The 25855-nt window shown below is 38.3% G+C and overlaps 4 protein-coding genes across 9 annotated transcripts in view; 1 reads left to right on the top strand and 3 right to left on the bottom strand.

The window, feature by feature from the left end:
* kiaa0100 (KIAA0100 ortholog) overlaps positions 1 to 4712 on the bottom strand; it is a 30695-nt gene extending 25983 nt beyond the window's left edge. For 2 of the 5 annotated variants that reach the window (XM_015383464.1, XM_015383489.1), the window contains exons 1-8: positions 4543 to 4712; positions 3916 to 4056; positions 3718 to 3844; positions 2300 to 2349; positions 2064 to 2205; positions 1871 to 1989; positions 1712 to 1772; positions 1455 to 1641 (exon numbers count right to left, since the gene is read on the bottom strand). In XM_015383464.1, the coding sequence (XP_015238950.1) occupies positions 1455 to 1641; positions 1712 to 1772; positions 1871 to 1989; positions 2064 to 2205; positions 2300 to 2349; positions 3718 to 3844; positions 3916 to 3986 (757 nt within the window). In that variant the 5' untranslated portion in view covers positions 3987 to 4056; positions 4543 to 4712. The remainder of the gene's footprint in view (positions 1 to 1454; positions 1642 to 1711; positions 1773 to 1870; positions 1990 to 2063; positions 2206 to 2299; positions 2350 to 3717; positions 3845 to 3915; positions 4057 to 4542) is intronic. The other 3 variants (XM_015383481.1, XM_015383498.1, XM_015383472.1) reach the window with 2 other exon arrangements.
* A 1444-nt stretch (positions 4713 to 6156) lies between these two features.
* glod4 (glyoxalase domain containing 4) lies at positions 6157 to 8513 on the bottom strand. The gene is made up of 9 exons (XM_015383255.1): positions 8363 to 8513; positions 8134 to 8183; positions 7925 to 8045; positions 7360 to 7504; positions 6997 to 7133; positions 6824 to 6910; positions 6631 to 6744; positions 6444 to 6530; positions 6157 to 6350 (listed from the first exon to the last, which is right to left on the bottom strand). Exons 1-9 carry the CDS (start codon positions 8450 to 8452, stop codon positions 6285 to 6287), a joined length of 897 nt encoding a protein of 298 aa, XP_015238741.1. The 5' UTR covers positions 8453 to 8513; the 3' UTR covers positions 6157 to 6284.
* A 418-nt stretch (positions 8514 to 8931) lies between these two features.
* On the top strand, positions 8932 to 12749 carry rnmtl1 (RNA methyltransferase like 1). The gene is made up of 4 exons (XM_015383158.1): positions 8932 to 9326; positions 10938 to 11182; positions 11258 to 11419; positions 11680 to 12749. The coding sequence occupies exons 1-4, from the start codon at positions 8953 to 8955 to the stop codon at positions 12261 to 12263; spliced, it is 1365 nt and encodes a 454-aa protein (XP_015238644.1). The 5' UTR covers positions 8932 to 8952; the 3' UTR covers positions 12264 to 12749.
* A 1784-nt stretch (positions 12750 to 14533) lies between these two features.
* Positions 14534 to 25855, bottom strand: part of nxn (nucleoredoxin) — a 78991-nt gene continuing 67669 nt past the window's right edge. For both annotated transcript variants that reach the window (XM_015383850.1, XM_015383859.1), the window contains 6 exons: positions 24977 to 25110; positions 22755 to 22855; positions 22532 to 22638; positions 21524 to 21703; positions 20745 to 20869; positions 14534 to 15363 (listed from right to left, as the gene is read on the bottom strand). In XM_015383850.1, coding sequence (XP_015239336.1) covers positions 15181 to 15363; positions 20745 to 20869; positions 21524 to 21703; positions 22532 to 22638; positions 22755 to 22855; positions 24977 to 25110 — 830 coding nt within the window. In that variant the 3' untranslated portion in view covers positions 14534 to 15180. The remainder of the gene's footprint in view (positions 15364 to 20744; positions 20870 to 21523; positions 21704 to 22531; positions 22639 to 22754; positions 22856 to 24976; positions 25111 to 25855) is intronic.

Raw genomic sequence — 25855 nt, 5'->3', positions numbered from 1 at the left:
ATCAAACCAAAAAAAAACAAGTTAATTTATATATTGTGGAACGTTAATAAAATAATAGAAGTTCAAAAGAACCAACATAGAGACGTGGGGTGTGTGTGAAATGCACATACTTTACTTGTTGCAACAAGGATCTTTTTCCTCATTGTATATAACCGAGCTTCTTGAACTTTTTTCCCCAACTTTAGTTTGCAACACTTTAAATATGCAACCTGTATATAACTATTATTTAGTATCATTGTTATTTTAGGTAATAATTATCATTATTACCTCCACCTTCGTGGCTTTGAACCTCATCTTTCTTTTATATCTGCTCTCAAACTGCCTGTGGAACACCTAATGTGCTCATTTTAATGAGTGGAACGAAACCAGTTTGCACGTCTTCATATTTGCACAGCAATCTTTGTAGATCACCTGTATCACACCCACCTATTCTAGTGCTAAAAAAAAGTGCACCTGAAGTTTAGTATCCCTATTTGGAATCCCTTTACTTTTTGAACCGATTTACATTTCCCCCCGTTACCACCTCTAATTCAATGCATTTAAAAGGAGTTGTTTCTGACAGCCAAATATTCATTACATTGAAATGTAATGAACTATTTCCTAGAAATAAAGAATGAAGCACATCTGTATTTCGTCCCCTTTTCTTTGGTAGCATGAATTCAAGTCTTTTGCAGTCCTCAGTCTTAATAACTATGAAATAGTTTAGGAATCAACAGCTCTGAGATTCTGACCCTGAAGTAAAAGAATCTCCAGCCTCTGCTTTAATTAAACTACTGGCTGCATTTTACCAACCATAAATTTTATTTGTTATTTTTACCCACCCCACAGATGTAAAAGGCCTCTTTCTGTGGAAAAATCAGTAACTAAGGCTGACTATATGCACTAAGGCAGAAAAATATATATTTTCTTAATTTGCATTTATTTGTGGCAAATACATATTTAATAAAAGCATTTATGATTATTTCAACCAGTAAAGATGCAGATGTCAGTTTGACCCCACGACAACCTGATACAGTTTCTCTGCTGGGTTAAAAAAAATCTCAGATTATAGAAAATATCTAAAAGTTTAAAAATATGCAAAAACAACAAACGGTAGCTAGGTATGAAGGAGGCAAAGCTCATACTATGGAGGTTTAGTAGAGGATATTAACAAGTTTATTTAGACCCGCCCTCTCCACTTAAAAAAGAAAATACAAGAACATCCTTCACTATACCTTTAAGGCTATTTTTATTCTGTGATCAGTCTGCAGGATGTTCCAACTATCAACCTAAATCCAGTAGTGATGGATCTTTGGCTGCAGACTGATAAGCATTTTTGCATGCCTTAAAACATGAAAAAACATGTGTTCCATTTAAACTTAGTTGAATTGTGTTTGAAATAAAAAACATTTTTGTCACATTATATGAATCTGTTGTAATTTAGCATTAAAAAAAAAAAAAAAGACCTTGCTCACCAGATACAGCATGATCCTGGTTTTTCTGGGACTTGGGTGGCAGAAGGAGTTGGGTGAGGAACAAGCCCTCATGCAGCTCTCCTATAAGGGTCCTCACATTCAGAGACACATGGCCTGGTCTCATCTCTGGAAGGGTCATATCCCCCGACAGCAGCAGGCTAAGAGCCAGCTCAGCCAAACAGATATCCTACAATAAAGAGAACGTCAGTGACACTCACTCACCAGCTTCAGTGACCAGAACGGATTAACAAGCTCACCAACTGGCTGCTTTTGAGCACTTTACTGCTTAGCTGCCCCACTGAGAAGTTCCATGACAACCTTGAGGGAAATTTAGAAAAAAAGAAAGTTGAACAAATTTTTTTTTTACTTTCTTCAAAGAAAGCTCATAAGAAAAAAAGAAGTGTGTAAATCCTTACCTTTTACTTTGATGGTCAAGCAAAAATGTGATACCTGTGACTGTCATGTGCCACAGAGACTCTGACAGAGCCAGGTTTAAGACAACCACGTTAACTGAGCTGATATGGAATGACAGGAGCTATGAGCACAAGAGATTTACAGTCAGTTAGACAGAGAAAGGCTTTGGCGCTATACGATAGGGAGTCAACATACCTGTGACAGAAAGCTAAGTGTTTTGGGGTTGATTGAAGCCTTCTTTGATTTTTTTCCATGTCCGGTCTTTACCAGTGGGCCCAGCGGCACCTGAAGGTCAAACCTAACCCGGATGTCACCAACACATAATGCAAGGTACCGCCTGAAAGCAAAAACAGCTCAGTCCCTCGCTGTTATAAATTAACTGCATTTTCAGATCACTCATTGCAAAGCTGCAAAAGTAGAGTAGAACTTACGGTAAATCCTGGTTTAGAAGTCGACTTGAAATCCATATTCTGTCTATTTCCTGATCCAAGACAGTAGATATAGTATTCATTAGGTGAATGATCACGGTGCAGGTTAAAAAGAGAGCACAGCTATTTGACAGCTCAAAAAATTAAACACATTTTGATTAATTTAGTTAGATACATGAAGCACTTTTTTTAAATTAATTTCCTTTAATGAAGAAGTGTTATGGCCTATAATTTAATAGAGGAGGTCTGTGAACTGAATGTTGTTCACTAACAGTTGTTAGTTTGAGCTCCTGCTCTGCTATTTGTGGTCATAGGGGGACTGTACAGAAGTGTCTCTTCAATCAGCGTGCCCCAGGGCAGCTGTGGCCACAACATAGTTCACCATCAAAGTGTGTGAATGTGTACCCAGTTTGATCCCCACAGCCTCCGCTCTGTAGCTTAATAAACCAGACTAAATGTGAGATTAAATGTGTAATTTAGTCTGGCCCCGATGAATGAGACATCGGAAGATTGTAGATGAGAACAACCCGTAGTTTATTAAAACCATGTCTGTGCCTATTGGCCAACGATCTGATCAATAAGCGCAACTGACTGTGACGTAGTAAGCGCAACAGAAAGCTGGTGGGGGAGTGTAAACAAACAGCCTGTCGGTAAAACGGCGAATACGTCCTTCTCAAAAATGAATGAGAGTAGAGCCTCTTCCTGCTCACATTTCAACAAAAAAGTCTAATCCTTCTAAAACTGATGCCAAAGCTCAGTCAAATGAGAACTGTTCAATAGTTGTTGTCATCTTCCTTGTTGTGCTTTCTCCAGCGTCACGCAGCTTTGTTGTCCCGCCCTCAAAACCCCACCCACTTTCCATTCAGAAATTAAACACACACATGCGTTATGATTGGCCCGCCAGTTCTAGGGCCTGGGGTATTGATCAAGGCTAGATCCAACTCGCAGGCACAAATGATATTGGCGACTGGCGAGTGGGGCTAGTTAACTAGGCTATCCACTCTGGGTCTCTCAGGAAAGACCCTTAACCCACACTGCTCCCCGGGCGCCGCACAACAGCAGCCCACTGCTCAACAAGGGGATGGGTTAAATGCAGAGATAACTTACTCCAGTGTGAGATCAATAAAGTTAAATTATTATTAAAGTTCTTTGGGGAACTCTGACTTGACAAAGCATTATACTAATACAGGATATTTACTGTGTAAAAACATATTTATTTATTTGATTATTCATTTTTTCAGAGAAACTCATAGGCAATTATTTATATTCAGCTAAAAATAGAATAAAAGTGTAATCTATATAATGGGCTTCAACACTGAATTAAAGAAAACTAACTTTTCCATAATATTAAAACTTCTTAAGACGCATATGTATTCCTGGATCAGTCACAGCTCACATGATAAATGTCATGTTTTCCTTACCAGTGTATGCTGAGGGTGAAACTGGATACTGACTCCTTGGACAGAAAACAGCCCCACTGATTTGATCTTCAGCTCAGCATTCACAGCAGCCTGGAAGATCCGGACTACCAGGGAGCAGATCAGCCATCTGGAACCAAAACCCACCGTGTTTAGATCCAAACCTGTGAGGTTTTACACATAAAACATAGCAGATCTTACCTGGAAACGATACAGAGCAACAAGAGGCCGAGCAGGACCGCTAGAAGAAAGGATATCAGGACGAGAGACATTGTGTCTCGAGTTGTTTCACACCCAGATCCTCGGACATGAGTGTGGCTGGCGCTTATCTGCCATCAGCTGCTGTCAAAGAGGAAGCCATAACGGTGTCATTAACGTGTCTGCTAAATGTAAAACACAAGCAGTACATATCCTGTGAGCGTTTAGAGACTGGTTAACTTTCAGAATCAGCCACACGGTGCTAATGTTGCAGTAATAGTTTGAGAGGACTGCCACATAGCACGTAGTTAAACTTTGTAAAGTTAGCTAACGAAGAGAAATTTACCAAAACCCGCTGGCTGTAAGCTGAAATAAAAATATATTATGTTAAAACGAGGTGAAAGCGTTAAAACGAGCTAGCCTCGCACGAAACAGTTAAACACTTTAGACGCCGCTTCACACGAAAAAATAAATTAGCAGCAAATCTATGCTAACAAGCTAGCGTGCTAACGCTAGTGCCAACGGTTTCAGCACAGCCGCGCGACTAAACACTAATTAGCTTGGTTATTTGTAGGAACTGGGAATATTTGTGGTCAGTGTTGGCTGTCTGTTGTAGATTAGCAGGCTCACCCTCCCAGATAGCTGAAAGCAGCGGGCTGTCCCTGCAAAATGCCGCAGAGAGAGCAGGTTTACAGACAGATGATTGCTCAGTAAACACGGTTCAGTTCTGGTCCGCCCAGCTGGCACATCATTTGACACCAAACAAGAACTTTCTCACTGGACTTATCCTGTACAGTTCAACGACTTCTCACTTGGACTGATTAAGAAAATAAATAACACAAGTTTACTGAAAACTACGGAAGAGGATTAGGGCCAGTGGCAAAAAAATAAGTTAACTGACTTTTTAACTTTCATTTCAGTATGACAGAAAAGTCAGAATTCTGACTTTAATCTCAGAATTCTAAATTTAATCTCGGAATTCTGACTTTAATTTGAGAATTCGTACTTTTTTCTCAGAATTCTGAATTTTTTCCTCAAAACTCGTACTTTTTTTTCTCAGAATTCTGACTTTAATTTCAGAATTCTGGCTTTAATCTCAGAATTTGTACTTTTTTCTCAGAATTTTGACTGCAATCTCAGAATCCTGACTGCAAATCAGAATTTGTCCTTTTTCTCAGAATTCAGACTTTAATCTCAGAATTCTGACCTTAATCTCAGAATTCTAACTGAATTCTGACAGCTAACAAACATGTTAGCATCAAGCCGTAGCCATGTCTGTTTTAGAGACTAAACTCTCTCTCTTTTTTTAATAACCTTCTGCTCTTCCGTTAATTAATCACCAGGGACCACTTGGGTACATAAGTCGCCTAATTTCGTAATTTTCCACCAATGTGTCACTGGCCCTCTCAAACAACTCACATCTTTGTCAGTGAGGCCGAGTGCTCCCACATCTCTTCCTTCATGGTGACCATCTACATTAAGATCCAACATTCTGAGATTAAAAGTCATAATTCTGAGATTAAAAATCAGAATTCTAAGGTTAAAAGTCATAATTCTGAGAAAAAAAAGTCAGAATTCTGACTGTTTTCCCATATTAAACTGAAATATTTTAAAATCAGTTAACTTTTTTTTCTCTTCAGTAGAAAACTTTCTAGTACAAAGTTGCCCTTTTTACAAATTTTTATCTTAATGGTACTGTACAACCTTGATAATTTGCATGCAAAGTGTTTCATTTCCATGTTAAAAATGAAACACTTGTGGCTGATTTGTGATGTGCATTCTCAACCTTCCACCAGACCTTTGCAATTGATCTAAATATGGCATTTTATTCCAACTAGAACATGTTTGCCATCTTTAATGTGGCCTGTGAAAGGGATTATAGTGGGTTTCTCCTTAAAAACCAGATTAGTGAGATGCACAACTATTTGCCAACAGATTCTGTGCACTGAGCAGCAGATCTCAGCGGTTCTTCCACAGTTATCCTAGACCTCTTGACTGTGCCTCTGATTATTGCTCTCCTTGTTTCTTGACAACTCCCAGCTTGTTTGGTCTTCATGATGTCATCTAATAAAAGTCTAAAGCCTTCTCACAACAACTGTGCACTGAAATGAAATCACACACCTAGACTTTGCTTACAAATAAAAGGAAGTTTTAAGAATAGTTTTTAAATGTGTTTTACTTGGAGATTAAAAAGTCAAGAATAAATAAAAATGCACCACACTTTTCAGATTTTTATTATTATTAGTTTCCTATTTTACAAAACTAACTTAATAATACAGCAGAATAGAGATGATGTTATGAAACATATTTCTCTAATGGTGCCTTGTTCAGAATCTCATGGTCCAAAGTTATCCTCCGTGGCCTTCTTTGTCTCAGGCAGCAGCTTTTTGTTTATTGTGTTTGGCAAACCACTCATCGCTTTTATCTTCTGCCATAGCCTAAAAAAACAAAAACAATCATATAAAAAAAGACAGTTAAGCAGCATTTACACTTGGTTTTACATAAAGAGTGAAATCTGAAATAATTCTGACTTTATCAAGCAGTTCATTTCCTTTGGGATCCACAGCAGAGAGCTGCCTGAAGGCCTCATCTCCAACAAAGCAAATTTCATGACCATCCTAAAAAAAAAACAAAAAAACCAACAAAAAAAAAACAAAGGTTTCATGCTTTAATTTAATTCTAAATGATTAAAACATTTTTTTTTCTGTAGACACTTACAGGGTCAGCTAGAATAACCACTTCCACTGTGGCTTTCCCCGGGGTGTCAAGGCTGACCAAGGGGGTGAGGATTTTTTCATTTTCCTTTTTCATCAAGGCTTCAATATCAGGCAGCTATGAAATGGAAACATTAACCCCAGTCATATTTCTATAAACAAGAAAATAAGTTGTTTTTTCTCTCTCAGCAGTTTACCTGATCTCTGGGACATGAAAATGCTATTCTCCCAAATGCTGTTCCATGATCAACCTTCCCTCCAACATCTCGAAGCTCCAGTTTGCACTACATAAATCCAAAAATCTAAATTATAGGCGATACTTAGGGGCAATACTCTGTATTTGCCTAATTTATTCACCTCTTTATCTTACTTGAGAGTCAGAAAATCCCAACAGCACCGTTTTTTTCTCCTCACTCTTGTCCATCACTGTCATTCCCAACAGCTTAGCCCAGTAGTGAGTCGATCTCTGGAGGTCTGACACGCCAAGGGAAACCTTCTGTACAGGATCTAGAGACAAATAATCAATGATTATATGCTTTGACCACAAAGCGTGATTAAACGTAGCTACGCTGTGATCATTAAGTTAAAAATATATATCTAATAACAGCTATATATTATGATTATTTAGAAACATGTGCGAGTTATTTTGAATTCTTCTTAACATACGTAATTATAGAGCTGGTACTCAGTAGTAATGATTAGATCACAATGGTGTTTCTTTTTAAATGTTCACCGTGTGCAGGCTGTTCTTTGTCCACGATGTAGAAAGGATATCCTCCAGGAGCTTGGGTTAAATAAAGAGCTTCCTCCACCTGAGTCAGAGGCCATCCAAGGCGTTTGGCATTGCTTACTGCTTGGCTGGACTGCAGGGTAAGACCCTAAGGAGAAAACAAAAAGCACAGGTCTGGATTAAACTCTACTGAAACACAGATGATCCTTTATGACTTCTGAAAACGGGCTGCTCAGTGGAGCAGTGAATAGCATTGCTGCCTTGCATTCAGAGGTTCTGGGTTCCATTCCCGGTCTTTCTGTGTGGAGTTTTCATGTTCTCCCTGAGCACGCATGGGTTCTCTCTGGGTACTCCAGCTTCCTTCCACAGTCCAAAAACATGACTGTTTGATTAATTTGCTTCTCTAAATGGTCCTAAAGTGCGAGCGTGTGCATGAATGGTAGTTTGTCCCGCCTCTCGCCCATTGACAGCTGGAGATGCTGGCACCAGCACCCCTCGCGACCCCACTTAGGATTAAGTGTGTAAAGAAAATGGATGGATGGACTTCTTAAAACCCACTTTCACTCACCAAGAAGTCGTTGCCCAGTTGATACTCTCCCACCCCGTAATTATAGGTGAGCTCAGCTACGAAGTGGTCATCCTCTGGGCCAAAGCCAACCATTGTCTTGCTCCATTTTCCGTCATAGGGGCTGAAGGGGTAAAGATAAAGATAAAGGCTTTAATGGGCTCTGTGAGTACAAAGTGCATCTGCAGGCTGTGACTTGGCTCTTTAAATACCCGTTGCAAGTTGCTTTGCAGCCTTCCTCAAACTCTTCGTGTCGTAAAATCTAAAGGAAATTAAAGAAACTTGAAAATATTAAAGCTTTCATAACAACACAGTTTCACATCCTGGACAATAAGGAACTATTGTAACGGTTGTGCAACAGAATCATCATCAGAAGGAGCGAAATAGTGGGAAAAACTGCCGTCAAATGTTGATGCCGCTAAAGCAGCTCAGACCTACTACCTTCATGCCGAGGACTTCCCGGTAAAAGGTGGCTGTTTTAGGGCGGTCACCGACTTTAAAGACAAAATGTAGCGCTCGTCTCAGAGCCATGTTTACTGATCCTGTCAAGGAGCTCGATTAAGCTTCCTGAATGATCGATTTCGCTCTGATCCAATAACAAATGGGAGTGTTGCGTTCTAGTTACCTCGGACATTTGAGCTTCGGTCAGCAAGCTAAATGAATGAATTAATATGAATGGATGGACTGGAATGGAAATATGAAAGCAGGTAAAGAACCTAAAAAACGTTCAAAGATCGGATTTATGAAATGTTATATCGGATTTTGATTTGATGACAAAAAAAGCAGTTAATGATGCTGAAGTTATAGTTTAATATATAATATTTGTGCGAGAACATCTGTTGCAACTTTAATACACAGAAGGAGGTGATTAATGGAGGGGGAAAAAATGACATAGTTTCATATTATATAAAAAAGTGAGTGTGTACTAACAATACTGGGAAATGTCAATCTTAAATGTATATATGCAGGTTATTTACCGGTAGGTGGCAGTAGGCACCTTTTTAATGTTTTGAAGAGAAGAAGTAATAAAAATGGCTGCGCTCTTACGAGGCGTGAGACTTCTGTTCCCAATAGAAGAATCCGTATTTCTTTCTTCAAGAAGCGATATTATTGTTGATCCGAAGCGCTTTGTTCGCGGCCTGAGGAGGAAACCTGTCAAGGTGCTGAGTTTTGAGGACCAAGCGGCTAAAGCTCCCAAACAGCCGCTGCCTTCTCGGCCTGATGCTCTGGCAGCGAAGCAGGAGGTGAAAGGAAACAGTCCTGCAGCTCCAACGAGGCATCCTGACAGGACTGACCCTGCTAACACCAGGAGTGAAACCGCACAGCATCCCCATTTCACCATCACTGCGGACCAGGTAGAAGGACTGCGCTACGAGAGAGCCTTTCCTGGAGATAAGAGATTATCGTGAGTAAAACGGGCAGCGGAAAGTTGTGCTCAATGTGTCTATTTCTAATTTTTTTTTATTATAGAAAGTATTCTAAAACGTCAATGGCGTAAATATCGGTAAGACTGCAGTTGCTTAGCGACCCCCTTACACTTTTGTGGTTTAGGATTTCTCTTTGCAGATGTAATGGTGCCTAAAATTCTTATTAACCTACGTAATGTATGATTGAATCAAATCCCATGGTAAGAATTTAGAGAACGTAGGCTTTCATTCTTTTTACTCTCAACTCATCCTCCTAATAATAATAATCCAAGTAAGAGCATGACTCTACCTCCACCATGTTTCTGTGTAGGGGTGTTGTGTTTAGGTGATGTAGATTATTGTAGTTTTTTTGCCTTCCCTATCTCCATCTGTCATGATTAACAACTAACCAGCTGTATTTGAACTCCACTCTACAACTCTTTGCTGCTTTTGTTACATAAAATCCAACTAGAGTACTTTACAGGTGTGATTTTAATGTACAATGTAAAAACTCCTCAGTGGTATAAGTAATAGTAAAGGATATAGATTTAGTTTTCAATGCACCATGAAATAAACTCAATAAAAGTAATCTCTAAATACATTTTTTTATTATTGTATGAATTACCTGTTTGTATGTTCATGTTTGTGAATCAGGGTTTCCACGGGTCATTAAAAATCATTAAAAGTCATTAAATTATTATATTTTAAATTAGGGCCTTAATTGGCATGAAATGATTAAATGTGATTATCATGGCATTTAAAAATGCTTTAGTTAAAAAAAAAATAGTTCATAGTTAATCAGAAAACAACATCTTAGAGTTGCCAAGTTACTAACATTTCAAACTTATTATACATATCCAGAAAAATATCTACACTCAATACTATTTTTTGCATATCATGGGGATGAAAAAACGGCAAATAATTAGCGGCATAAAATAATAAAGAACTCACCGTTTTCAGTTTTGACACGGAAGGTTCTTTCTTAACAGAATCAGAGATTTTATTAGTTTAAAAAATTTGTTCAATTAAATGTAAAACAACCCAAATATAATAAAAATATTTTAGGTAGTGTGAGTTATTATTCTTCAAATGCACAAATAATCCAGAAATCTAAAATAAATATCTACACTTGTGTTTAGTATAGATACCATGTCAAATTAGCGTTTTATCTGGAAACAGTGTTTGAGTCTCAATACCTCTGACAGCCCTACAGCCTCGTTCAGACGCAGATTATCGAATTTAAACTAGAGTAATCGTTCCTGCTTTTAAGATTCATCCTGAAAGATTAGATTTCATTCATTTAAAAATAAAATAATGTCAGGTGACCATTCTGCTCATGTCTGTTAAATCATACCTAAATTATGCCTTATTATTTATGTTTTTAAGTAAATCACTATTAAAGTCACATTATGGCCAGATTGTGTTATTTTGACCTCTAATCTGAGGTTTGAAAACCAAAATGATTTCCATGCATGACGGGTGGATTCTGATCAACCAGAATAGATGTTAGGGACGTGTCTATGATAATTGATATATTATGTGTTTCTGAACAGGCTAGGATTATAAACAAAGAGGATTAATTTGCTTATCTACTTACTGCTGTTCTGCAGGAGGTTAGTCAGCGTTGCCCGATCCAGGACATTTCGGGAGCACCAGGGGAAAATCCTCCTGGAGGGCAGGCGTTTGATTTGTGATGCGTTGGAGGCCGGCGCTCGCCCACAGACCGTCTTCTTCAGCTCTCTGGATCGGCTCCGGGAGCTGCCACTGGACAAGCTGAGGGGGGCATCAATTGTCAAAGTCAAGTTTGAGGATATTAAGATCTGGTCGGATGTTGTGGCTCCACAGGGAGTGATCGGTAAGGATCAGATATTTAGTAATCAAGTACAGATAATTAAGTGTTTTTTAAGTAGATTTTGTTGGTGTTCTGCAGCTATATTTTCCCGGCCTGATCCTTCACGGCTGAACTATTTACAAAGAGGTCAGTCGATGCCGTTGTCCCTGATATGTGACAATGTCCGTGATCCTGGGAATCTGGGGACCATGCTGCGATGTGCTGCAGCAGCTGGCTGCCATGACGTCCTTCTTAGCAAAGGTAACTGCTGACAGTGGAAGGTTTGAATCTAGAGAATGAACTTTAACTTTGAAATCTTCTTTTTAGACCATTATAATATTATGACTAAAAAGACTCACCCTAACGTAATAGAAAAATGCCACAGACTATAGGAAGATTGATGGATAGATGGGTTTATATGGATCACTAATTTGATAGTTTTTAAACTTTAAATAATTTTCCATAATTATTACATTGTTTTTTTTCTATTTAGGGAAACTGATTGTTTTATTTATCAACAGGTTGCGTTGATGCTTGGGAGCCTAAAGTCCTTCGTGCTGCCATGGGCGCCCATTTCCGACTCCCTATTTTTCACAACCTGGACTGGGATGAGATAAAAAACCATTTCTCTAACGCTGTGGCTGTGCATGTGGCTGACAGTTCTTGCGGTCATCAACTAAGAGGAAACACAGAGGATGATAGGACTCCACGGCTCTCCAAACCTGGAGATTATGGTTGGATCAGCTCATCATCCAACAGGAAAAAGATTAAGTACGAGGAATACGATTCAGATTCTGAGTCAGAAGACGAGGAGATTTCCTTCCCCAGACTGGAACCCAAGGTCTACTTCGAGAGCTGGGCTCAGAGTCCCACTGCTCTGGTGATTGGTGGAGAGACACATGGTCTGAGTACAGAGGCGGTCCAGTTGGCGGAGAAAACCAATGGTTATAGAGTCTTTATTCCTGTTGTTCCAGGAGTGGACAGCTTGAACTCAGCCATGGCTGCCAGTATCCTTTTGTTTGAGGGCAGGAGGCAGCTGCTAAAGCTCCTGCAGACATCTGGGAAGAAGAGACTGGAGTCTAAGGCAGAGAGAAAGCTCTCATAATTGATCAAGGTGGAACTAAATGTATAATGTTTGGTAACTCTCTGCAATAAACTGATGAATTTCACCTAAAATGTGGAACATATTGTCTTATCTGTAAAAATAATCTTAGTAGTTGAGAGCCAAGCTTAGGCTTTTTTCTAAAGATTGGAATTAACTTCCATAATAAATCCATTTAGAGCAATTCTTTGGTGCCAAATCTAATAAGAAATTGTAGGGTGATAAAATTAAAAAAGGTAAAACTCTCCTTTATATTTAATGCACAATATTTTGGGGATTTGTTTTGTCAATTTTTGTTTCAATGTTTTGGATTTTTGTTTTTCTTATGTCCATGTACTGGACAGTAGAAACACTCAATGCTTTGCAGCGACTTCCTTTGCATGTTTTAATTATTTATTAAAAGTAAATAAAGGCCTTGCTTAAAGAAAACTAAGCTTTTGTACTAATCTATCTTTGTACTACAGTCATATTTATCATTTTTCAGCACAGTGCAGCATAGTTGGGACTAATCCATTTACATCATATCTTAATAAAATCCTGCTGCTACAGAAGTGTTTTGTTTTAATTTCTTTCTGTCATTCTGGAACAGAAGCAGCTAGTGCTCCTTTACTTTGAAAACTTAAGTTGCTAAATATAAAATGTGGATTTACCAAATAGTTGTAAAAACAACTTTTTTTAACAACTTTTCATGTTTTTTTTCTTAATTAACTAGAAAGGCTAAGAATCTCAATCTACTTGTGTTTAAAACATCAGTGTCAGTTTTCTGTTCAATATCAAAGGCTTTTTCTCTGGAATCAGATTTTATGTCCTATAAAACCATTTGTTCTGTTTTTAATAATTCCTGAACAAACTTTTTTTTTTCTTTATTGTAGAATTTTGAAAATATTTAACATTTTATTTCAAATATTTTAGTATTTGAACAGACAATCCAATCCGGACTTTATGTATTTTTAATATTAAATATTAATATATTTGAACATTTCATTGGTAGAATCTATATCAGGGCCATCCGCTTTTTTCCTCATATTGCTGTTAACACTGCATTTGTATTCTGTAGTTTTTGGGTCAGGACAGTTCGTCATTAAACCAGTCATTTATACTTAAGGCAGTGGGGGCAGATCCCCAGTCATACTGGAAAAAGGAAATCAGAGGTCATGCCTCCCAAAATCATCACTGACTGAATCTATGATAGTTGGGATTATCTCCCCCTTTTTTCTTTTGAGTCTATATTTTTAAATGAGACTGAAAAAAAGTCTACTATTTTAAAATAGGACTTTGGGTCTTTGAAGAACAGTATAGTATTTATTCTCCCAGCCCAGTCATGCTTTTAGTGGCATCTCTGGTCCAGGACTTTGTTAACAGGCAGTAGTCCATGTCCTGGATATATCCTCCTCTGGTGGCTCTTGAAACACCTTTTTCCTTCCACCTAACTTTCCATTGATATGCTTAAATAGACCACTCTAAATAGTCAGCAGTCTTCACTCTGATCACAGACCATAACATCCCTGTATTTTTCCTTTGTCTGTATATATATATATATATATCTATATAGATATATATCTATATAGATCTATATAGATATATATCTATATAGATATATATATACATATATCAAAATACAAAAAAAAAAAAAAAATAAATGTGCATTTAGTGGGTTTCATCAGCTTTAAGTCATAAGATTTCACCAAGATGCCTTCTGTGGGAAAATTGAGAGGTTTTCCATTTCAGTTTAGTGACTTCTGATGACCTGCAGGTTCAGCTCCTTCACTACAATAATTGCTAGTTTCTGTCTCTATTAATTTGAAGCATTGCGCTGCAGGTTTCGTTTTATTCAGACCAACGTTTTGTTTTTCAGGAATGATCACTGATAAGCGTCAATTAATCATCTGTATTGTTTACCTGAGATTTGCAGCACAACATTTTTTCATTTTTACTCACTATACAACCGTGCTGCTTTCTCTTTCTTTAAATCAGTAAGAAACTTTAAATATGAACAGTTGATTTGTCTTCATCTGTAAAACCTTCAAATTTAAAGACTCTGTACTTTATGTTGTAAGTTCAAGTTCCTTTAAACATTTGGAACAATACCTGGTTCACGTCTTGTAACATAAAATAAAAAAATCAAGGACAGAACTTTGTTCTTGCCAGTGAGTTTTTAATGTGTTAGAGAAGTCATGGCTGAAGTAACAGAGAATAACAGTTTATACATTTGACGCTTCTCAAAAAGGCCTCTTTTTGGAGGCTGCAGCACCATCCTGTCCTTTTTTTTTTTCTTTCCTTCAGTGGACCTTCACAGAAAATCCTCAAAATGACCTTGAGAAGAAATCAGCACTAACAACTGGTGACACGCCGCAGTCAGCCGGCAGTCTGTTCCAAGCAGGCTGCGTACTGTTTAATGTCTGAGCACCCATCATGGCTTTTTAAATAGGTCTACAGCTACATCCAACTGCCCGCTGATATGCAGATGGATTACTGCACAGCTGCATTGCATTCTCTCTCAGCGTCATTCAGAAACCTAAAGGAACACAAATCTGCAGTGAAAACAGAAAGCAAAGCATCAGCTTTAATAAGTAGGTCCATTGTGTGATCCTCAGGTTGTCTATACAAATCAGAAATGCCATTATGTGTATAAAAAAAACAAAAAACAAATACAGAATCTCCTCATATATTACTGTATGGACTATGCAAGGCACCACGGGAGAAAGAGAGGACTCCATGAAATAGGAAAATGTTTTTTAAGATGTTAAAATGCCAGTAGGAGGGAGACATTTTTTGTAAATTTAACAGTCAGGAGGGGAGGTGAATGAAAGCACAAAGAGACAGAGAGGCGTGTGAGCAGATCAGGGATGGGTGACAGTCTTTTTTTTTTTTTTAATTTTTTTTTTTTTTTTAGCATGTCCGTTTCCTGCTCTAAGCCTCTTTAGATGGGTTCCGGTTTGAGCTTTTCAGCCAGGAACTCGTTAACAAATTGCTCCACGACGGCCGGCGTGATCTCCTCCACGTCTCGGACGTACTTGGCACGAGCAGACATGTCCAGGATGGTGAGCAGCGGGGCGGCCTCCGGGAGGTTGGTGTAATCCCGCAGCGAGTCGCTCATGTCGTCCTGCAGAGGAAGAGAGGATTACATAATGCAACAGACTTGCAGACACCTGGAAGGAAAGAACTGTTGAAGGCTTTTTAGACATTTTCTGCTTGAAAAAAAAAAAGAGGGATGTTATGAGATCAATGCTGTCAACACAAATACAGATAAGCTCTTTTGCTTTAGTACCATGGCTTTTAATAGTAGCTTAAAAACAATATTTAGAACTAAATATGAAATATAATAACACATACCAGTCTTAGAAGCTTTAGTGGTTTTGATAAAAAAATATATTTTAATTGAATTTTTATTTCAGAATGACATTTAAAGAGGAAATATGTTTTTAGAGCCAGTTTTCATCTAATTAGCTTGGAAATCAGTCATTCTAAAATGATTCTTTTACATCAAATAATATCTTATAGAGAATAATCCAGGCTTTGTCTTTATGAATCGCTTTTTCTTTTCTTTCTCATGTCAGATATTTAACAAAACATAATATGTTGTGTTTTTTTTTTAAGTCATGGAATTATGGCAACAAAAACTGACTTTTACTCTGCTAGATTTAGGGCAAAATGGCTCTTTGCATATAAAAGGTTGCAGACCCCTGACCAAGGGGCTTCCTAACTGACTAATGCTCTGAAAAACTAATCTGCTTCACGTAAAAATCTGTCGATGTTTAAAGTATTTAGATGGGATGAAAAAGACCTCGGTTTATATTAGAACAACATTACTCAGCCTAATAATAACTATATAATGAATTATGCCAAGTTTAAGTATTTTATTTTACAAATAAGCCGAAACATACTCTCTCTGCAGTGAATCAACTCTATGCCAAACAATTAAACATCCAAGTTAAGTTGGAAAAGCAAACATGTTCAAAAGCCAGTCTTTTCTATTCAGTCCATGTCAAGGGTTTTTAAGGGAAATCTTAAATTTTGCTCACTTTTTTCATTTCGACTTCATCTTTTCATTAATTAGTTAAATTGCATTCTTGTTTGCTGCATTAAATGCTTGACAATGTAGTGAAAAAATTTGTGTCTTCTCATTCTCCCCAACCACGTATAGATGTTATAAAAGAGCTCCAGATAAATTTGCCTCACAAAGCACATAAAGAGAAACAGTTTTTAATTTATTCATAACTCCACATTTGAATGTTTTAGTCCCTGAATTTGACTGTAACTCTGGAATTCAGACAAGATTACAGACGTACTTGAAAATAACAATCAGAAGGACTACCTTTGAAGCGGATCGCTTTGAATAAAGAAGCTGAACGGCAGCATCTTTATCTGAAATATTTTATATTCTGCGTTGTAAAATAAGTAGCTTTACTACTGAACATTCCTTAGGAGTGAATTGTAGATCTCCCCTCTGGTTTCCATCTGCCCACAAAGACCTAAGAGTTTCTGGTAAACGTACTGATGTGTTGAAGGACCCAAAGTTACCATGTGGGAGACCTGCGTCATCCCTTTTTCTCCCTCAGGATCACCTTAATTATAGACTTTAAAAAAATCTCCATGCTGAAAATATACAGGATTTACCATGGTCCTATTACACAATATCCTGAAGTCTAAATGCCTTTCAGATTAATGTTCAACTGAGCATCTTTTGCAAATTTGTTTGACATAAAATCCCCAAACCCAAAAGGTTAGGAAAAATAGTAATGCATATTAAAATTTCAATGGAGTTAGTGTTGAAGACTGCTTTGGTGTAAGTTCTCCCTTTAGGAAGTCAAAGGAACAGCAGTAGCCCTTTAGAGATGTCATTTTATTCCAACTGAATAAGGCAGCAGCTTTAAATCAAGTTTTAGTTCCATTAATCAGAGAAGATCAGAAAAAAGGAAAAATTAATCCATTAAATTTTTTAGTTGGAAGAGCGTCAACATTCTGCAATGGTGCCTGCATACAGTTCACTTTAATGAAATGCCTAGAACTATAATATATCGGCATTATTTAGATGGAAGGCAGAAATCTGATTACACCATCAGGGCTGTGGATCAAAATACTGCCGTCCTGACAAAGAGTTAAGCTTCACGGTGGATCTAATAAAGAATGGGTATTTCCTCCTCATGACCTGATTTACCCTAAAGATGAAACAGAAAATAAATCAGTTTCATGTGTGAAAGATTGGGTTCTGAAGTTACACACAGAGACCAGAAGGGGGCACTGTTACACACAGCTGATCCTCAGAATCCCTCCCTGTGAGGCTGAAGTTACTAATTTATGAGCAGTTTTCAGTTTATTATTGACTTTCTCTTCAGCAAGGCAGCTTCAGATGCAGCCACTGCTCTATTTAACTCTTAGTTCACCCTTCCTCAAGTCATCAACTCGTTTCAGTTCTGTTATCAGAAAATCCCCAACTATTCCAGCTGAACAGATCAAAGCAGGCAATCAGCTCAGACCTTTTTGTTGAATATCTTCACTGTGCCGCTACCTAAAAAGGATAAGTATGCCAGGATAAAGCCGCTGACCTCTGCTTTGTAAAAACTTTCTTACTCTGAATGGAGCTGGTTTTATTGCACTGCAAATCACAGAACGGCGACCACTTAATGCTCACAGATGGAAGCCGTCACTGAAGACAGCATTGTTCCCCAGTGAAATACGACTATATCCTCCTAATACAAATAAAACCCGCTCCCTTTCAGGCCCTCTTGCAGCCACATGAAGCATGGATGACGGATCATACATGAAGAAACCACATTCTGCATCTGAAGCTCTTCCAGCCTCTCTGACGTGAGAAGATCTAATCTCCACGTCAGCGTTGGCCTCCATGGGAAATCATGCATCTTTCTTTTGTTTGGTTACCCTGCATGTGTAAACTGCTTCTCCTGAGTTGTGGCCTTTCCAGAGACCCCCCTCCACCCCCCGCTGCAACTCTACAGCACAAACTATAAATAAAAAAAGACAAAAGGCCTCTCTGCTGCTGCTGGCTGCACTCACAGCTGTGATGTGGCTCAGCATGTGTTCACCGAGCCACAACAGGATTATTCTGACCACTGACGAGCTGTGGCGTTACACACATGATGGCCACCTCATAAAACCTCTGCTGACGGTTAGAGAATAAAAAAAAAAACTGGATGGCATCCATCTTATGCAACTTTACTATGCAAAGAGACAGCATTTACTATCCTGATGGGTCATTTTCCCCGTTACAAAAAACTCCTTTTCAGTTAAAGCTGCACATCGGAGGCGGTTCTAGACCACGTTTACGGGGGGGGGGGCCAGGGTGGGGCCAGCCTAATTTAGTGGGGGCACAGAAAAGCATGAAACAAAAGACAGGGTAGTAGTTTATCATTTAAAATATGCACTTAAAAAAGCAACAAAACCAAAGAGCTACTTGTAGCTTTGCACTTAATGGAGGGAAATTTCCATGTCATTTAAGTTGATTAACATTTTATGTTGTTCAAGATGAACATTTTTATTTTCAGCTTGAAAATTTACATTTTATTTTACCTAAAATAACAACAAATATCCCTTACAATTGGGAAAAGATGCATCTAATTAGTAAATATCTAATAAAAGCTAAAATAAAGACTTTCTTTGAAATATTAGGTCAATGTGTATTCATGGAGACTATTAAAAAAAATATTATTCAAATAACATTTACACTAGTAGATGAAAACATTGATTCTATGACTGAAACTATCAATCATTTTTAAGGCAAAATTAAAAAACATGAAACATGAAAATGTGAGCTACCAGTCACCAAGTCTGTTCCAGCCGATACCATCATTAGGATTTATAATAATAATGATAATAATAAGTATTATTATCATTATTATGTCTTCATTGCAGGGGCACTGGCACCTGCTGGCCCCCAAACTGCACATAATACAAAAATCCTAATCTCAAGAAAGAAAAGTTTTGTTTGTTTAATACCTTCTTTGTTGTAACACTGCCATTAAAAGTTAGACAGTTTATTTCCCCTTTTAATGGCTCCACATTAATTTAGAAAATACATTTTCGGTATTGAGAGGCAGACATGAGTTTGTGGGCTTTGCTCTAAAACAGCCAAATCCTTTTGTCAAACTGTATACTCTGTAACAGACTTTTTTAAAATACTGGATGGTTGATGTACTGGTAGCTCTGGTAATGGGCCGAAGGCTCCGCAGGAACAGTCTGACCAAGCTGGTGACCAGCGTTAGGAGGAACCTCCTAACCCTACTGTGGGGTGGTGTCCCGTTGTTTTTCCAGATTTTTATGCAAATAAACCATTTGTGTTTTTGTTCCACGGCCAAAAACTACACAACCAAACTCACCCAACAAGTGTTCAGTGGGGTTTAGCGGAGGGCTGCCTTAAGACCAAACCATTCCCTGGACAGATTGTCCTCTAACTATATAAACATGCATAAGAACTGATGCGGACCATGATTAAAAGCTGCATCCATTCTAACAAACCAAATGAGCTCTACTTATTCTCGATTAGTCAAATATCAAGACAGAATTAGAAGGAAAACAATCTTCTCTAAAGAAAGTCTAAAAGATATCCATTAGCATGATAGGTGCATGGAAGCTTTCTGGGCACCATGACCTAAAAATATGTTGTTTTTTTTGTTTAAAACCAGCGGTAATAAAAAGGGAGCAGATTCAATCAAAAAGACTAAACATGCAAACTATCCACCTTACTGTTTCATTATTTTTACTAGAACAAGTCTTGATCAATGTCTAATTTTGGCTTTTTTTCATTCGACCATGAGCAAACCCCCATAACTATTCATCAGGGCCAAAAAAAAAAAAAAAAGACGAGATATAATAATAGTGCACTAATGTGAGGGGTGTTTCTTTTTAAACTTAAGAATATTCCTGATCATTCACTCCTTTATTTCTTTCTGAAGAAGCATTAGCATACTATCTTGTTTCTGAGACAGAACCCCAGCAGCTGGCTTGGCAACAAACCTGCTGAAAAGCAGGGCAAACCCAGGCCTGAATGAAGGACTCTGGGCTCAAATCCATATGGCTCCATTCATTACTTGGAGCTAGGACTGATCTCTGACTGAGAACCCCATCTAGGAATCAAACCTGCTGATTTTAATCACCAGTTGAGCCACAGCTGGGAAAATAAACCTGCAAAGTCCAACGCACAAGCTCCTCAATCCCTAGGAGCTCCAGAAAAACAATGTAAAAACAGATGCAACACCCTTATCTGTCCAACAAAATCCTAAGTCCCTTCTGCATGGTTGTGTTAGTGAGGCGTTGGTTTCATAATTTAACTTGTTTAACTTCTTTGTAGTCAAAGAGCTTTTTGTGTTAAATCTTAAATGCTTATTAAAAAAGCAGGTCCCCATCAACCGGCTGAAATCAGCATCATAAGAGCACACGTCTATTTTGTTTCATTAAAAAATAAAATAAAAAATGTTTACTGTCATTTGAAATCCTTTTTAATACCCTGCTCAGTGCGTTTCATCTCACCTCTCCGGCAACAAAGAACAACAGTGGTGTTTCCTCCTCCTTAGCTTTATACTTGGCCAAGAGCTTCTCTGCTATTGGCTGAATCAGTTCCTTGGCTGGCTCCAGCTCCCCTTCTTCTTCAGCATCTAAAAGATCATAAAAAAAGAGTCATTTCATGCAAGCATGAGGGAAAATAACTGATCAGTGAAAGTAGAGACAACAGAGGAGGATCAATGAATACTGCAAGTCAGTATGCAGAGGTGGTCCTTGTCTCTTTCTCCAGTGTAGTTTGACTCAGAGACACACCAGGGGGCTCTCACATTTCAGAGGTCATCATTGTCCATCCGTCTTCATTCCTCGGTTTAATAAAGTAATCAAATCTGGTTCAAATTCCAGTAACAAAAAAACAAAAAAAAAAATTTGACAGGATGTCCACGCAGTCTAATATTTAGTGTTCTTAATTCTTAACACTTATTCACAGACCCTGAAAATTGTATGAATTCTAATGGAATTTTCTGCAACCAACCAACAAAAACTATAGTTTGATTGAAAAGTTAAAAGATAACTATGACGGATATATAAATAAATGTATCAATAACTCCTATAATCACCTTTTTTTCAGTGATTAGAGCTGCAGGATCTTCAGGGTTCGTCTCTAACAGACTAAAATATTTACCCAGAATCACGTTTTGCATTAGTGAAAAATACAGAACTAATGCATCACTTAAAGACATAGCTCTACTTTGTGTAGGTCTATCACAGAAAAGGCCCTTCATGCCATCAGAGCTCCAACTACTAACCCACAAACAGGACGAGGCAAGGTCCCTCATGGAGCTGCACAGCGTTGGCCTCGCTCAGCTCCAGCACAGGTCGGGGGTGCCACGGGAAGAGCCGGCACTCCGGGTCATTCAGCACCTCCACGCGGCCCTGCCGTGTGATGACGTGACCGTCCGCGTCCAGCAGAATCAGCGTGGGAATACCTGGATGGGTGGACAGAGGAAAACAGAGTGACATTAGAGGGAGGGGGAGGAAATGGGCAGGAGTGTGGGTCATTTCCGTCCATTATCGCTTGGCCAAGCAGACATTTCCCTTCTCCCACTGAGATTTTATTTATGTGGAAATTTCTTGCCCTCCGTTTCCACTTTAATACATTTTACTGGAAATACGTTTGCTTTAAACTCTCATCTTCCCCTTACTTTGCAAAAACTAATCAGAAACAGACACTATTAGCCAGCAAAGGGTGAATGAGTCAGAGTTACACATGTGGACTAAGGTTTGCAGAAGTGGAGGCGGTCATGGACTGCAGACATTTTATCGCATGGTGGGGGGGCTGTAGACTCGTCCTTTTGGGCATTCCTAACATTCCTTGCTGGACAGAGCTACAGCCGGTTCCTCTGCAGCACAGAGGAGGGAATCAGTGGAGAAACAGAGGAGAGACGCTTCACTTCTGCAGCCGGGGAGCCGGTTAACTCAATAACCAGTCCGCATTCCTCAGGCTTCAGGACAAATCTGTATTCGACACAATAAGCTGCTCAATCCTGTAACAAGGTTTCCCTTTCCAGCATTCCCCAGCATGGGAGCAAGATATGTTTGTTATTGAAAACTGCATTACAACCCAACCGATATGGTTCCCAGACCAAGACATCAATTAAACAAAAAAAGTAAAAATGAAACAAAATAATAACAGAGCAGCATTAGTCACTGAAGATTCAGCTTCTATCTGATATGAACTGTTATAAACAAGCGGTATGAAAGAAAAGCTATATTTACTTCTAACTTTAAGACTTATATGCTGAAAATTTAAATACCTTGGATCCCGTAAAGTCTGTTGAGTCGAGATCTCCGAGCCTCGTCTGAATATGGAATGGCCAACCATGGCATCTCACTGAAATACTGCTTAAAGGACTCCTCTGACCTGATTTACAATAAAAAGTAAAACACAGACAAAGCCCTTTTATTAGCTCTGTTACTCAGTAAGGAAGCTCAAACAGACGCATAAATCAGACAAACAGAAAATCGAGTGGAGCTCACCTGTCAGCGCTGACGAAGACGATCTCAAATTTGTGACCCGACTCTTTGATGATCCGATAGGATTCCACCAGTACCCGGGTCAAACTGCGGCATGGCGGGCACTGAGAGACGGACGACAGGACATTATTTGGTTTATTATAGATTCACTGAAGTCAAACCAATTTATTTTTTTTTCAGGTGTGAGGAAAAAAAAAAGATTTTCTAAATCATAGATGAGATTTCAACATTTGTTTCATTACTTGCCTTTAAAGAGGTTAAAAAATTGATTAATTTGCCCTGTTTGGGTGTTAAATGAAGTATGTACTAGACAATAGAATGCCATTTTTTCTGTTTGTTAAACTACTGAATGCTAACCTGTTAAAAAGGCTCCTGGATCTCACATCATTTTCAACAGCTGGTCACAAATCTATAGGCTATTCGAAAGAAAAAAAGCTGTCATATATGGATGCACTGTAGATACTGTATATATCCCATTCACCTTTTTCTTCCTTTGGCACCTTTTTCTTCTACTTTTGAATATTTAGCTGATGTGACGAGTAAATTTCTCAACTGTGAGATCAAGAAAGTCAATCAAGCAATCAAACAATCCTTACACTTCTTATATTGTGCATTTACTTCCTAATAGTAATTGAGTACCAAAGTACCAGAGTTAAAACTTAGAACTAGGGCTGAAACAATTAATTGGATTAATCAATAATTGAAATGATTGCCAACTAATTTAGTAATCAATTAATCGGTATATAGAGACTCTAAGCATGCCATCAGCTGACAGCAAACCAATTAGAGGATAAATTATACCAAAATTGTAAAAAATAAATCTAAACATTTTGCATTTAAGTTAAAAAACCTTTTCATGTCAATATGCTCTATCAAGAGTTTTAGTCTCACCTGGTTTCATTTCTTAAAAAGTCTTATTTAAGGAACCTAATGATAGCCAATTATTAATCAATTAACTGAAAAAATTGTCGACAGATTAATCGATTTGCAAAATAATCGTTAGTTGTAGCCCTACTTAGAATTTTTGTTTTGGATTCACAGTAGTGTGGTTTTCAAACATTTGCTTTCCATTTCAGTTATTCCTAACAGTTACTCAAATCAGGAAAACATTAAAAGCTATTTCTATACTTTTCCATCTTACTGGATGACTCTCCTATGAGTTTATCACCAAACACCTTTCCACCAACTGATAATTCTCTCTTGTTTTGTATCCAAAAACACAGGCCAGCTGCTAATCCTGATGCATTACTGCAGATCAGGGAACTGTTTGCTCTGCTGTGTGGGTTTGGAGCTCCTAGTCTAACCAGGAGGAGGAGGGGGAGCGCTGGTACGGCTGGTGTTAGGATGACATAAGAGTGTCACGACCGCAGGAAGGAAAACAGACCAGCCTAAAATCTCAGCCGTTCCCATGCTCTGTTCTTCATTTGCGCCACCTCTTTCTGAACACTCTGTGAAACCAAACATGTATACCCAAAGCCATTCAGGAAATGATTATTGTAAAGTTATGCTGTTGTTACATATAAGGACGAAGGATTGGGATTAAGAGGTGAATATTTAAAAGTGGCACAGAAAAAGAAAAGGTGATAGAGGGATGAACTACAGCAGAACAATCTCAAATCAGTCATTTGTTGTTAAGTGGCTACATTGGAAAAGTGCTGAAGCTCTTCTTTTTTGTCTTTGTCAAACAAAGACAAAAAAAATCTGAGCAGAGTAAAAAATAAAAGTCCATTCTCAGGTGTTGGCACGTCTAGTTTCATTAAATGACTTTAATAACAGTTTTGCACCAGTACCAAGAAGGAATTTAGCATTGTGCCATTTTGTGACTAAGCTGGGTTCCAGTTTGTAATGTGTTTGGGATGAGAGCCAGCACACTGGGGCGTCACCGCTCTGGATATGCCTGTCTAAGGCTGCGGCTCTGGCAGCTGTTGTGCTGACTAGCTTTAGGAGACGAGTGCTGCATCTCATCAGTAACGGATCATCACCGAGCCGTGACCCTTGGCTGCTATCAGCAGGTCCAGAAAACAGAAAGACTAAAGCTTGGAGCCACTGAGGTGTGGTGACAGATCCAGAGGTGATTAAAGGACTCACTGAATGCTATTGATGTAAACAGACAAACACAATACAGACGCCCCTATCTGGTCTGACCTCTTATCTCCACAGTTTTCAGAGTTTAGAGGTTTGGAAAGTTCAAACCTGGCTCTGCTTTGTCCTCTCTCCTCACTCACCCAGTGTGCTGAGAAATACACTCCCACGTAGTGTCCCTCCAGAGAGCTGCAGTCTGTTGTCTGCCTGTTGTTCCTGAGCAGAGGCCCCGCCACCACCTCTGCAAAGGGCTTTGGCCCCCAGGGGAACTCTAGGCCTGTGAGGGGGAGGAAACATGGGAAGAGATTAAGGCTAAATTCATAGTTTAAGACCTACAGGTTTAACAGAAGGCAGGTAGAACTGAGAGTAAAAAACAAAGTACATATTAAAAAATGTCTAACGGGTTGCTGAAGCTGGGATTCAATCCAGGTTAAAAACCTCCTTTAAAAAGTGTTTTCTACATCCTTTCATTTCAATATCAAACTGCAGTGTTTAAATTAAGTCTTTTTAAATCTACAGAGGCCACAAATGGCTGCTGTATTCACAATTATAACTCACTCATATTTCTTTTTAAGAACTTTTTTAAATTTTGTTGAACTTAATTGATTTTTTTATATAGCCTACAGCTTTTATAAACCGATAATCTTAAAAAATTTTTTTAAACAGTTTTAAATTCCTTAAAAAAGGCCTTAAAAAACTCCCACTAGTAACAAAAAACACATTAAATATATGACGGCAGCAATATAAAAAAAGGGTAAGAAATCATGCTTGAACTACTTAAAATTGTTTAAATTAATTGTTTAAATGTGATTATTACTAAATATTACTATAAGATTAATTATGTAAATAAACTGGAAATAAGTCCTTTAGTTAAATTTACAATTTTTTTTAAAATAAGGAGAATGTAGAATTTTATGTAGAAGGAATTAGGTGGAGAGGAAAAATTAAGCCTCCATTGTTTAACCTAAAAAAGTGAATTCACCACTTCTCTGGCAACACTCTTCATTGTGAAAGTTTTTACT

This window comes from Cyprinodon variegatus, unplaced genomic scaffold, assembly GCF_000732505.1.
Source record: "Cyprinodon variegatus isolate N-32 unplaced genomic scaffold, C_variegatus-1.0 Scaffold14, whole genome shotgun sequence".
NCBI lineage: Eukaryota > Metazoa > Chordata > Actinopteri > Cyprinodontiformes > Cyprinodontidae > Cyprinodon > Cyprinodon variegatus.
Note: the sequence above shows the minus strand (reverse complement) of the source record. Positions and strands in the feature narration are given on the sequence as shown.

Bases quoted from the DNA above. Each gene is read 5' to 3' on its own strand.
- glod4 (XM_015383255.1), bottom strand. From the start codon at position 8,452: ATGGCTCTGAGACGAGCGCTACATTTTGTCTTTAAAGTCGGTGACCGC. The intron at 6,911-6,996 runs GTAAGATAAAGA...GGATTTATGTAG, and splicing joins TGGGATTTTCTGACTCTCAA to TGCAAACTGGAGCTTCGAGA. The intron at 6,745-6,823 runs GTAAACTGCTGA...TCCATTTCATAG, and splicing joins TTTCATGTCCCAGAGATCAG to CTGCCTGATATTGAAGCCTT.
- rnmtl1 (XM_015383158.1), top strand. From the start codon at position 8,953: ATGGCTGCGCTCTTACGAGGCGTGAGACTTCTGTTCCCAATAGAAGAA. The intron at 11,183-11,257 runs GTAAGGATCAGA...GGTGTTCTGCAG, and splicing joins GGCTCCACAGGGAGTGATCG to CTATATTTTCCCGGCCTGAT. The intron at 11,420-11,679 runs GTAACTGCTGAC...ATTTATCAACAG, and splicing joins TGACGTCCTTCTTAGCAAAG to GTTGCGTTGATGCTTGGGAG.